The sequence below is a fragment of the Phaethon aethereus genome (genome assembly GCF_964289735.1).
Source record: "Phaethon aethereus genome assembly, chromosome: Z".
In the NCBI taxonomy this organism is placed as follows: Eukaryota; Metazoa; Chordata; class Aves; order Phaethontiformes; family Phaethontidae; genus Phaethon; species Phaethon aethereus.
The window spans coordinates 54,509,538-54,521,729 of NC_138577.1; the positions used below are offsets into that span (position 1 = coordinate 54,509,538).

At 39.1% G+C, this 12,192-nt stretch overlaps 1 protein-coding gene across 1 annotated transcript in view; it reads right to left on the reverse strand.

Moving 5' to 3' along the window:
* Positions 1-12,192, reverse strand: part of SLC12A2 (solute carrier family 12 member 2) — a gene marked incomplete at both ends in the record, with an annotated part of 68,506 nt that overhangs the window by 15,086 nt on the left and 41,228 nt on the right. Inside the window, 6 exons of the mRNA XM_082013372.1 lie at positions 810-921; positions 4,619-4,718; positions 6,585-6,740; positions 7,966-8,067; positions 10,109-10,232; positions 11,215-11,322. Of these exons, the coding sequence (XP_081869498.1) occupies positions 810-921; positions 4,619-4,718; positions 6,585-6,740; positions 7,966-8,067; positions 10,109-10,232; positions 11,215-11,322 (702 nt within the window). The remainder of the gene's footprint in view (positions 1-809; positions 922-4,618; positions 4,719-6,584; positions 6,741-7,965; positions 8,068-10,108; positions 10,233-11,214; positions 11,323-12,192) is intronic.

Sequence of the window (12,192 nt, forward strand, 5' to 3'; positions counted from 1 at the left end):
TGCTTCTTTCTCCCCACCCCACCACCTCTACAGGTCTGCCATAGAAGGTACTACTTTTTTTTTTTTTTATATGTCCCTGCATAACAGCCCTACACACCCCCAGCCCCCAAAAAACCCACACCTCATAGCCTGACAAAAAAAACCAGGGAAAGTTAGTGAAATACTAGGGGCTAGGCAGAAAGGGAACAAGAAAGTGAATACCTGTCCACATTACTGTTTCACCTGCCAATGAAATGAATTTGATAACTGAAGGAATAAAAAAATTACATGAAAGGTTAAGAGCAATTTTTAACTATTAGCTAAATTGATATTGAAATTACTGCTCAAGAAAGTTGATTTTAGACCAGGCTTTGTAAGAAATCTATGCAGCAATCAATCTCCCTGAAACGGTAACACAGAGGAAATCTAGCTGTACACTGCGCATCATTTTGACCAATTGCTCTGTCCAAAACATGAGGGAGTACATGAGGCTGTATGACACAAGCACAGATAAGAGACCCAGGCTGTAATCCAATGTTCACTTTACTCCTACAAAACTTCTCAGCATTTAAACATCTAGTGATCAAAGGTACTAATTTTGCAAAGTTTCTCCTGTAGTACACCTAAATGAAATATTGATGACCCATACACAAGTGGGTCCTACCAGTAAATCTCTCTTTTTGCACTTCTCAATGTCTAATGATGCTTTCATTTAAAAAAATAAATAAAAAAACCCCCAAAATCCCACACAAACAGGAATCACAAACAAAAAGCAAATAGGTTAAAACACAAAACAAAACAAAAACCAAGTAAAGATAGAATACACTTACCATATGTACATGACCACAGATCATCAAGCCTACGTTCTTGGTGAAAGCATGGACAAGGTGAAGCAAAGCTGGGCGTGCATTTGGGGCACCAGTCATAATTAAGCACTGAGGTCTACAATGTGAATACATGAGGAAGAAAAACAAAGGTTGGAATTAATTTCATCTGTAGTTGTGGGGCTTTTGTATTAACAGAAGTTTCCTACAAATATTTGCTCTAAGAACGTAACTGTCACTGGACAGGTGGTAACCTCATGTACTTTTACAAGACTATGTTACATTAAGTAAAGAACAATTTTTCCACAACTGTCAGCAGACCTATGATTAATTGGTTACAAACTTAAATCTGAGTAAATCTGAAAATCCACACATTTAAAAAGATTAGAAACAGATTTTAGACAAGATTAGGTCAGAGGGAAGAATTTCTTCCCCCATTTGTAAGTCACATCCCTTTGCATTTTCTAGCTTAGATACTTCTGTCCCAACAGAAAATTTGTAATCATACGCTTTTTTAAAACTACTATCATTCGGAAGGTGGAACCAAACAACTGCAACTAAGTTATTCTAGACAACTTCCTAATGAGTATTAAAAGATGGAAGTGTCCAAACTTCAGAACTCAATTCAGGAGGTAATTTTTCCTATCATAAGAATCACATGAAGTCATCTGTCTCAGTCTCTATAGCAGCTCCACTTCATTCTCCTTATTAGAATAATAGAATAGAATCATAGAATCATTTAGGTTGAAAAAGCCCTTTAAGATAGAGTCCAGCCATAAACCTAGCACTGCTAAGTCCACCACTAAACCATGCCCCTAAGGACCACATCTACATGTCTTTTAAATAACCTCCAGGGATGGTGACTCAACCACTTCCCTGGGTAGCCTGTTCCAGTGCTTGATAACCCTTTTGGTAAAGAATTTTTTGTTAATATCCAGTCTAAACCTCCCCTGATGCAATTTGAGGCCATTTCCTCTCGTCCTATCACTTGCTACTTGGGAAAAGAGACCAACACCCACCTCCTTTCATGTAGTTGTAGAGAGCGATAAGGTCTCCCCTGAGCCTCCTTTTCTCCAGGTGAAACAACCCCAGTTCCCTCAGCCATTCCTCATAAGACATGTGCTCTAGACCCTTCTCACAAGCTTCGGTTGCCCTTCTCTGAATGCACTCCAAGCACCTCAATGTCTTTCTGGTCGTGAGGGGCCCAAAACTGAACACAGTGTTTGAGGTGCGGCTTCTCCAGTGCCAAGTACAAGGGGATAATCACTTCCTTAGTCCTGCTGGCCAAACTATTTCTGATAAAAGCTACTGGCCTTCTTGGTGACCAAGGCACGCTGCCAGCTCATATTCAGCCAGCTGTCAACCAAGACCTCCAGTTCCTTTTCCACCAGTCAGCTCTCCAGCCACTCTTCCCCAGGCCTGTAGTGTTGCATGGGGTTGTTGTGACACCAGTGCAGGACCCGGAACTTAGCCTTGTTGAAGCTCATACCGTTGGCCTCAGCCCATCGATCCAGCCTGTCCAGATGGCCTTCCTACCCTCGAGCAGATGAGCACTCCCACCCAACTTGGTGTCACCTGCAAAATGACTGAGGATGCACTTGATCCCCTTGTCCAGATCATTGATAAAAAATATTAAACAGAACTGGCCCAAATACTGAGCCCTGGGGAACACCACCTGTGACTGACATCAACACTCCTGCTCAACTTGGTGTCATCTGCAAACTTATACTATAAATAAATAAATATTGAACTGCTCTGGTTTAGAGTATATCTCTAGAACTCAAAACATTTTTGCTATATGTCAGAAACCAGTATCAGACCAAAAACAGTTGTCCTAAAGATACTGTGCTTAAAACTGGCTTACATTAAGGTCTAGATCTTCTTGGGATAACAATTAAAGAAGTTTAAAACTCAGAAAGCTATATACTAGCTTCCCAAACAAAATAGCTGAAGTACTTCCAATGCAATCCTAAATACATACTGACCATCAAAGTATTCATTTACTCTATCAGCAGAAGCAGAAAGTTACACCTGGCAAGAATTTTCTTATGAAGCTTGTTTCTACATCAAAGTCTGCAACCCAAAATAGACTCACAGCACACAGAAGTGAGGTTGCAGCACTAATCACAGTTAGATATTGTGAATTATTTAATGCCAGTCTTTAGATTTGCATTAGGGCAAGTTTAAAAATCGCTGGTCTTGACACCTAAGCCACAAAAAAGTTTCTGAATGTAGACTGTTTTTTCCAGTTAACAATGCAGCTTGATGGAATAGGTAATACAATATTTGTAAATAAATCAGGGATTTTAATGTCACATAAGGACTTAGGAATTCAGAAAGAAGAGCTGTTTCATAATTAAACTTCAAGTTTTGTGGTTTATACCTACAACAGCCAACTCTCTTCAGTTTGGAAGTGGAAAGCCCATCAATACTCATATTTACTCATATTTACATATCAATACTCATACATTTGTAATTTAGTTTTACTGTCATGTTCTTTGAGGTTGTGCTGGTACTTATCACGACTGGTTGACACATCTAATTTCAACTGTCTGTATGTATGCAACACAGACATTGTAAGCACCTATCCTGTACTTCTGCAAGAAAATTTAGTCACTTCCAAGAGAAGCTAGGGGTCAGAATTGCAGTATTTTTCCAACTGACAGGAAATACTATAGATCTTTTCTTAGAAAAACTGTGTTGCTGCCATGTTCTGCATTCTGGACTTAGCCTCAGACAATGACATCTGTATCAAGAATCTCCTCCTTGAACTCACCCCTAATTAAACTCTGTCCTAAGCACGCAGTCTCCCTTCGTACACAACATAAGATCTTAGTAGCTAGATTCTTTTGCTAATACACTGAGCATAACAGAGTACTCACAGCTGCAAGGGATGAGAGAGGCTTTCTAGACTAAGTGTCAGCACTATAAATCCTGTGCTTGGCATAGGCAGCATGTAGGAGGTGACTGGTCTGTTTGAAAGGAGACAAGTCAACAGAACCTCCATTCTTGGAAATATTCAAAACTTGGCTGGATATGGCCCAGAGCAATCTGATGCAACATTAAATTTGCATCTAACTTTGCAGCCAGATCTATGGTGAGGCAGTCGAGTCAAAGATTGGAAAATACCACATGGTAAAGTCACGTTCAATCTACGATTATATTTCTTTGGAGGAATTAGTTTAAGTCAATACTTTCTGGTAAAATTTTTTGAAGCATCTTTCTTCTACAATAGCTTATTCCAGGAAAGTGGCATAAATACTATAGGACAGAAGACTGCCTCCTTGAGTAGGACCTTCCTGGTTAGCCAGACAATAAGTCAGTTCTCATCTTCCGTTGTGTGAAAAACACACATGCAGCCCGTTTCCTATTACTGAAGTGCAATGGCAGAGTTCATCTAATGTGAAATAGCTGGTGTTGAGAACAACATCCACATTATACACATCTTGGGGATTTTAGGTTAGATCAGTTTTATCCCAAGCACATGGACTGAATGCTCATTAGCAGTTTGGAACATATCTTCAAATTCAGTTTCATCAAAGAGGAACGCAATTCATAATACATGATGCAAACCATGAGGCATCTGACAATAAGCAGGCATCATCCATAGATTTGCTTCTAAAGTACACTCTTAATCAGAAATAAAATGGTAACGTAAATATGTCCAGAGGATGTCCATAGTGGTGAAATTCAAAGTTGTTATAACCCACAGGAGATGAACAGGCATTCAGTGGAAACCATGACAGCAAACATCATGACAGTCCTCTACTCAATATATAAAAGTAATTTCCTATGTCTTTAATATTAACTGTTACCTGAAGTTTTTCACGTGATCTTCCACTCCTGAGAGCCGAATAGAATGCTGTAGTGCATTCAAGTAAGTCAAAGCTTGTGTTGAGGATCCCCAGTTCACATCTGTTGGAAAATTTGAAGTTCCAGTATTTTATTTAAAGCTGTTCATTGTAAAACTACATCATCACAAAATGAATGTCAAATACCAAGTGAAAACATAGAAGATTTAAGCTACATCTTGGTACATTCTACACAATACTAGTCACCAAACCCTGCAGCTAAATAGGCAATTCTATTTAAAGATAAGGTTTCTGTAGAAGTTTTAGCAAACAAGTTAGAGTTTGATACCTTACAATTATAGGATGAAAGAATTGAGGGGTTTTTTTCCCCCAACATTTCAAGATTGTGATTACTTCACAGTCAAAAAAACCACTTCAGTAAAAACTGCCATGCTTAGTTATTTTATATCACGGTAAAGGAAAAAGTAATCTCAAAACACTGCATAAACAAGGTCAAATACTTTCAGTGAAAAACTGTTAGACTAAACAGTTCCTTTTACATTATTATTTTTATATGGAAATTAAATATCCCAGTATCCTCTCTATTTGTTCCCATATACATCTTTTGATAGCTACAATGAATTTATCATCTAAGTACTTCATATTTTTTATAACCCAGGATGCAGGACTTTCCTTATTTTCAACTTCAGCAACACTTTTTGATTCAGTATTCAGTATTGCTCTATCTTGCACTTACAGAATCATAGAGTTGTTTGGGTTGGAAGGGACCTTTAAAGATCATCTAGCCCAACCCCACCTGCAATGAGCAGGGACATGTTCAACTAGATCAGGGTGCTCAGACCATTTCCAGTATTCATTTCCAGGGATGGGGCATCTAACTCCTCTCCGGGCAACCTGTGCCAGGATTTCACCACCTTCATCCTGAAAAATTTCTTCCTTATATCCAGTCTGAATCTACCCTCTTTTAGTCTAAAACCATTACCCCTTCTCCTATCACAACAGGTCCTGCTAAAAAGTCTGTCCTCATCTTCCTTATAAGCCCCTTTCAAGTACTGGAAGGTCTCCCCAGAGCCTTCTTTCCTCCAGGCTGAACAACCCCGACCCTCTCAGCCTATCCTCACAGGAGAGGTGTTCCATCCCTCTGATCATTTTGGTGGCCCTCCTCTGGACTCACTCCAACAGGCCCATGTCTCTCCTGTGCTGAGGGCTCCAGAGCTGGATGCAGTACGGCAGGTGGGGTCTCACCAGAGGGGAGTAGAGGGGCAGAATCACCTCCATCAACCTGCTGGCCATGCTGCTTTGGATGCAGCCCAGGACACGGTTGGCCTTCTGTGCTGCGAGTGCACATTGCTGGCTCATGTCCAGCTTTTCATCCCCCAGTACATCCAAGTCCTTCCTGGCAGGGTTGCTCTCAATCCCTTCATCCCACAACCTGTACTGATACTAGGAGTTGCCCCGATGCAGGTGGAGGACCCTGCACTTGGCCTTGTTCAACCTCATGAGGTTCACAATGATCATACAGTACTCTTAGAAGAAGAAACAAAGTGTATGCATTGTTCGTAGCTATAGGAATCGTTTGCAGAAAAAAACAACCACCGCTCAAATACCTTTTCAATTTGGAAGAGTAAGGGAGCATCCTCTTTCACTTCCTATCAAAACATAACATGCCTTCCTAGTGGTTGCAACCCAAGCTCTTTCCATATGCACCTCTGCCTCAGATTTTAATTCAAATGTTTATGTCTAAATGCAAGGCATGTATCTTGATAATCTCAGAGGAGATGGAACAACAGCAGTGACTACACAGACATAAGTGCATTTCATTACAACTAAAAAACCTGAAACAGAAGTTTGAACTAGTTTGCCAAACAGAATTAAGTTTTATTTTTTCTTTTCCTGAAGGCCATCACTTTTTCCCTTCTTCTACATCCCTCTTCCCCCCACCACAACCAGAAGAAGCCCCTATACATACCTGGTTTCTTGTAAGTGACATAAATGTAGAGTCCAAGGACTATGACATATGTTAGAAGTGCTGCCCACCAATTAATGACAAACATCACAATGCAGCACAGAATAGCTCCAACAAGAGAAATCCACATATTGTAGTATTTGAAAGCAGGGCGCCAACCTAGTCAAAATATAATCAGGAGGATAGAAGAGAAAGGAGTGGGAAAATTAATTTAATCATTACTCCAAGAGAAGGAAGGCGCTATTCCTCTTTTCCTTCCCTAGTGTTCTGCATCACATCTGGTGTGAATGTGTGACAGTTTCAATAAGGTACAAAATAAAGACTTTGGCACATTTATGCTTTCAATTTTCCAACACTTTTCAAATTAATCTGCATCTTTCTTACACAGATACGTAAATGTTCCTAATTTTACTCTCTAAAAGCATATCTCAAAAGGAAAGTTTGAAGATGCTTGTGCCAGTATGTCTACTGAATCAGGCTACAGGAACTTTTGGCAATAGCTTGCCTGACAATTGATTTTGCTTTCAAAGGTAGTATAACCTGAATCATCAGATTGTGACTCACTCTCTCACATACCACTGTTTCTAGTCGTGTATTTTTACTGTTTTCACATGGCCAGAAATTTTCACCACATGAAAAGAATAGATATATGCAAGTAGAACTTGAATATGTCAAAAACACCAGACTGTCACAGTTTTACATCCTTGTTTGTCACAAGTTTATCCAAAATCAAGTAGATACACACGCACACCTCCATGAACACAGTCAAGATTAACAAGTGTATTAGACAAAGAACAGTTGCTTAAACGTAGTTATGCACATGCAAAATAATGGCACCTACCAATTCAGCAATGTAAGAAAGCTTTTAAGAGCATTATTTCAGTACAAATGCATAGTGGTCTGGGTATGATATACATCTGTTCTGCAAGTTCTGAGTTTTTACTTATGCCTGTAATCTAATTAGCCTCCCACACAAAAGGCTCTAAAAATGTGCAATGCAACCTGTTTCTTATACACTGGAAGATGAAACTTATTAACAGAGAAATCCAAAGAAGACACAAGGGTGGTTCTTGAACTCCAGATACTGAATTAGCAAGAAAGCTTTCTTCAAGAATTTCTCAATAAACTCTGAATTATATTGTATTCCCTCAAAGATAACAAAATTAGTAGCTCCCAAGCTCTACTGAATCACTCAGTCCTGAAAATTTCAGAGGACACAGGTGTAACAGGGTGTGTACTTGGAATTCAGATGTGCCTTGACAGTCAAATAGATATTTAGTAAATAAATTGAATTAAACATTCATTTATATTAATACCTTTTAAACTGTATTTATGCATAAAGAAATTGCAGGCTAAACTCCCACTTCCAAAATGTAGTTCCTACCTGGAGATTTTGCAAGAGATGCATGGAATACAGAGAAGTTAATCAATGCGTATGAGGCCAAGAAGAAGTTAGAAATAATTGGAGCAATGACATTCAGTTCAGCTGTAAAACAAAAAACAAAGCAGGCTGTTATGAAAGATATCACCCAATGGCTTTGTAGATTCCAGAGTAAAAAAATCTGCTACAAACAACTTTATTTTCTGATGTACTCCAAGGAGAAACAGTTTCTCCTTCTCTGTTCAACAGAGCTATTATCTTAATGGTCTCGTATTTACGAAGTTATCTTCTAATAGCCAGGAAGTTTGACTTTCAGTTTGAAAAGCAAACTTTTTTCCACACTAAAGTGTTGCAGGACTGCCACTCTTGAAGCACTACATACTTTCTCAAAATAATTATTATAAAAAAAAAAATTATTATCAAAATAAAAAAAAATTTCTTTCCCACCATGGCATGATCAAACAGTGCACCGATACACTGGGTTCTAAAGAATGTCAGAAACAGTAGGCAGAGCATTAATACATCAGCAGTATGTCTCTAGCTCAATTCTCAAACAGCAAAGAACAGGATACTAATAGGTTTAAGAGACAATCAGCTATGGTGAAGGGCAGCAGCAAAGTTAGTGTGAACAAATGTGACAAACATGTTCATCTGCCTGCATTTTAAATGAAAAGTTGCATCAATATTACTAGTATAGCGTATTATTACAGAACAATACTATCACAACAGTGATGTGTACACCCTCTTTAGTGAAAAAGATGGAAGAACCTGATGCTCTCTTTTCCTTGAAGCAGCATGGTACAAAACATTTTTATGTGTGTATTGGGTTTGACTGAGATGGAGTTAATTTTCCCCATAGCAGCCCTCATAGTGCTGTGCTATGTGTTGGTAGCTAGAAAGGTGTTGGTAACACACCAGTGTTCTGGCTACTGCTGAGCAGAGCTTGCACAGCACCAAGGCTGTCTCTCCAACGTTTCCCCCCCTACCAGTAGTCTGGTGGTGGGCAAGATCTGGGAGGGGGCATAGCCAAGACAGCTGACCGAAACTGACCAAAGGGATATTCCATACCATATGAAATCAGCTTAGCAATAAAAGCTAAGGTAAAGGAAGAGAAGGAAGGAGCCAGTCTTTTCTCTCTCTCTCTTTTTTTAAAACAACATTTGTCTTATGGAGCAATTGCTATGTGTACTGAAGCCCTGCTTCCCAGAAATGGCTGGAAATCGCCTGCTGATGGGAAGTAGAGACTAAATCTTTTGTTTTTCTTTGCTTTTGTGCACAGCATTTCCTTTTGCTTTATTAAACTGCCTTTATCTTAACCCATGTGGGTTTTTTCCATCTTAATTTCTCCCCTCCCTGTCCTGCTGAGCAGGAGAGTGATAGAGCAGCTTAGTGGCACCTGGCATCTGGACAAGGTCAACCCACCGCAATGTGTACTCTCATCACCAAAAAAAAGTGATCAAAATGCAGAATGTGCCATGTTAGTCTGCAAACTTCTACTTCTTCTAATCAAGCTTCCAGTCAGAATGGTGCAGTAGGGACATCATGGGTATATCTGTGCCTTAAGCAGACTTAGGGGAAGGATGAAAGAGCAAACTCAGAAAAGAAGTTTAAAAGCACTGATACAGGACTCATGGATGGACACAGCACAATTAGTTCGCCATCTACACAGAACACACATAATTCTACCTAGACTATCTTTACCTTTAACAACAGCAGCATAAGCACTCATGTCTACTGTTTGTAACTCACCGGAAAAACACATTTTAAAAAGTATTGTTCATCCAAGTTTGCCATTTGCTGAAGCTGTTTGTAGTTATTAAAAATTTGAAATAAACTTTCACATAACATCTCTCTACCTCAAGCAAAGGATGTATTTTTATTGATTGATAGTACCTAAAGATAGATACCTGCAGTTGTTAAGAAAAGTGCAGTATTGCTACAGTTCGATTCAAACTTATTGCAGTTCTAGACAGTCGTATCTAGATGACAGGCCAAAGTAACCCTCAAAATAAACAGATTTAAAATGCTGGCTTAGAATTAAGCTGTGCATTAGATCTCTATGATGCTGTCATCAAGTCATAACATGGAATAGAATGCATTGTAAAGGACAAAAGGATATTGAGATTTATTATACTTTCAAACTAACCAATTAATATGAATCCAAGAGCAATTAAAAAAGTTAGAAGATATCCTCTCAGTGGTTCATTGTTCTTCCCATAGCCTTTAGCAAACATCTGAAATCCTGGATAAATGTTGTCCTTGCACAAAGCCTAAGAAAAAAATAAAATTCAAGGGTCAGCATGTATTTTGTTCAAAATGTATCCTTACTAATGCTTACTAATGCTGTCTTCCACCGCTTATTATCTTCCTGAAAGAAGAAGGTTTATAGCCACTATGTACTAATTCTATTTTCAATTGCCTTTGCATCTTAACATTTTGCATTTCCAGTGTTGTAGCCTTCAGTAATTTATAAGAACAAACCTTGCCCTTCTGTAAGTAATTGACTATTTTACTTTACTGGTATCTTACAATCACAGAGTCTTTCTTTAGAGATGATGTTTTCTCAGAAGTGGAAAGTTTGCCCAAAGTATACACTAGTTCTCTGCAGCAATACTTGTGCTTCTATTCTGCAACAAAATCTCTTCTATGTTTCACTCCTTACTGAACTTTTGGGAAAGAAAGATATTAGAGGACACTGAAGTTTACCCAATTACAGAGAACTTATAAGGCAAAGAATGAGATTAAACAGTTAAAAATAAGGTAAAGCAAAATACATTCAGGAACACCAACAAAATCGATGTAAATTATTTACGTGAGAACAGGTACACAATCATTTTGATAATGTATTCTCTAAGGATTAAGATTACTCAGATACAGGTTCTACTTCATGCTGTCTCCTGTGATTGCTTTGAGAAATTAACTCATCTATTATCTTTGTATGTGCTCCACTGTTACTTACAACAAAAAACCATCTCAAGGAGTTTGTAGATTCCTATAACGTTTGTTACACAGCTGATCTTTAAACTAATCAGAAACACATGAGATCTGGAACAAGTCATAGTCTAGCTACATTTAGTAACAGTAACACGCTGTTTTCCCATTCTACGCAACAGGTAAATATTAGATCAATCTACTGATGTCAACTGGTATGAATCATGATGGCAGTATGTCAGAACCCCCTTCCAAAAATTCTGATTTGAAAGTTAATTGAAATTATTCTTTAAAAGATTACGGTTTTGCTTCTGTACTTGCCTGGAAGATTTTAGGTGCGCTCACAAGAGATGCTAATGCAGAAGACAGGGTGGCTGAAAAAATACCTGCAGAAATCAGTGGTGCGAATCCCGATACCATGCTCATGACCTGAAAGCAAAATAATGATTTTTTCAAAATAATACAGAAAAGCATACTATACAAATGGATGGCAACATGTCCTGGTTTCAGCTGGGCTAGAGTTAATTTTCTTCACAGAAGCTAGTAGGAGGCTGCGTTTTGGGTCTGGAGTGAAAAGATGTTGATAACATACTGACGTCTTCAGTTGTTGCTAAGCAGTCAAGCACTGTCCAGCTTCTCGTGCTGGCCTGCCAGCGAGCAGGCAGGGGTGCACAGGCAGCTGAGAGGGGCACAGCCAGGAGAGCTGACCCAGGCTGGCCAAAAGGATATTCCATAGCACATCATGTCATGCTCAGTATATAAACTGAGGGAAGAAGGAGGAAGGGACACACACACACATTCGGAGTTATGGCGTTTGTCTTCCCAAGTAACTGTTACACATGATGGAGTCCTGCTTTCCTGGAGATAGCTGACACCTGCCTGCCCATGGGGAGTAATGAATGAATTCCTCACTTTGCTCTGCTTGTGTGCACGGCTTTTGCTTTACCTGTTAAACTTTATCTCACTTCACAAGTTCTCTTACTTTTACTCTTCCAATTCTCTCTCCTACATCATCATGAGGGAATGAGCAAGAGGCTGCGTGGGGTTTAGTTGCCATCTGGGTTTAAACCACGGCAGTCCTGTTTGGCACCCAGTGTGGGGCTGAAAGGGTTCAAGATAACAACAGATTTGATTGGAATGTGCTAGATCTAATTTATAGCTGTTATTGTTGTTTAGCTATTAATTGGCAGGCTCCTGTGCTTGCCATGGGGCTTGCTTTCTTCACCATGTATTAGAGTCTAGTGCTCATTAGTGGCTGCTTTTTGCTTTTGCTGCTTGCTGTACAGCTTATCATCTTAC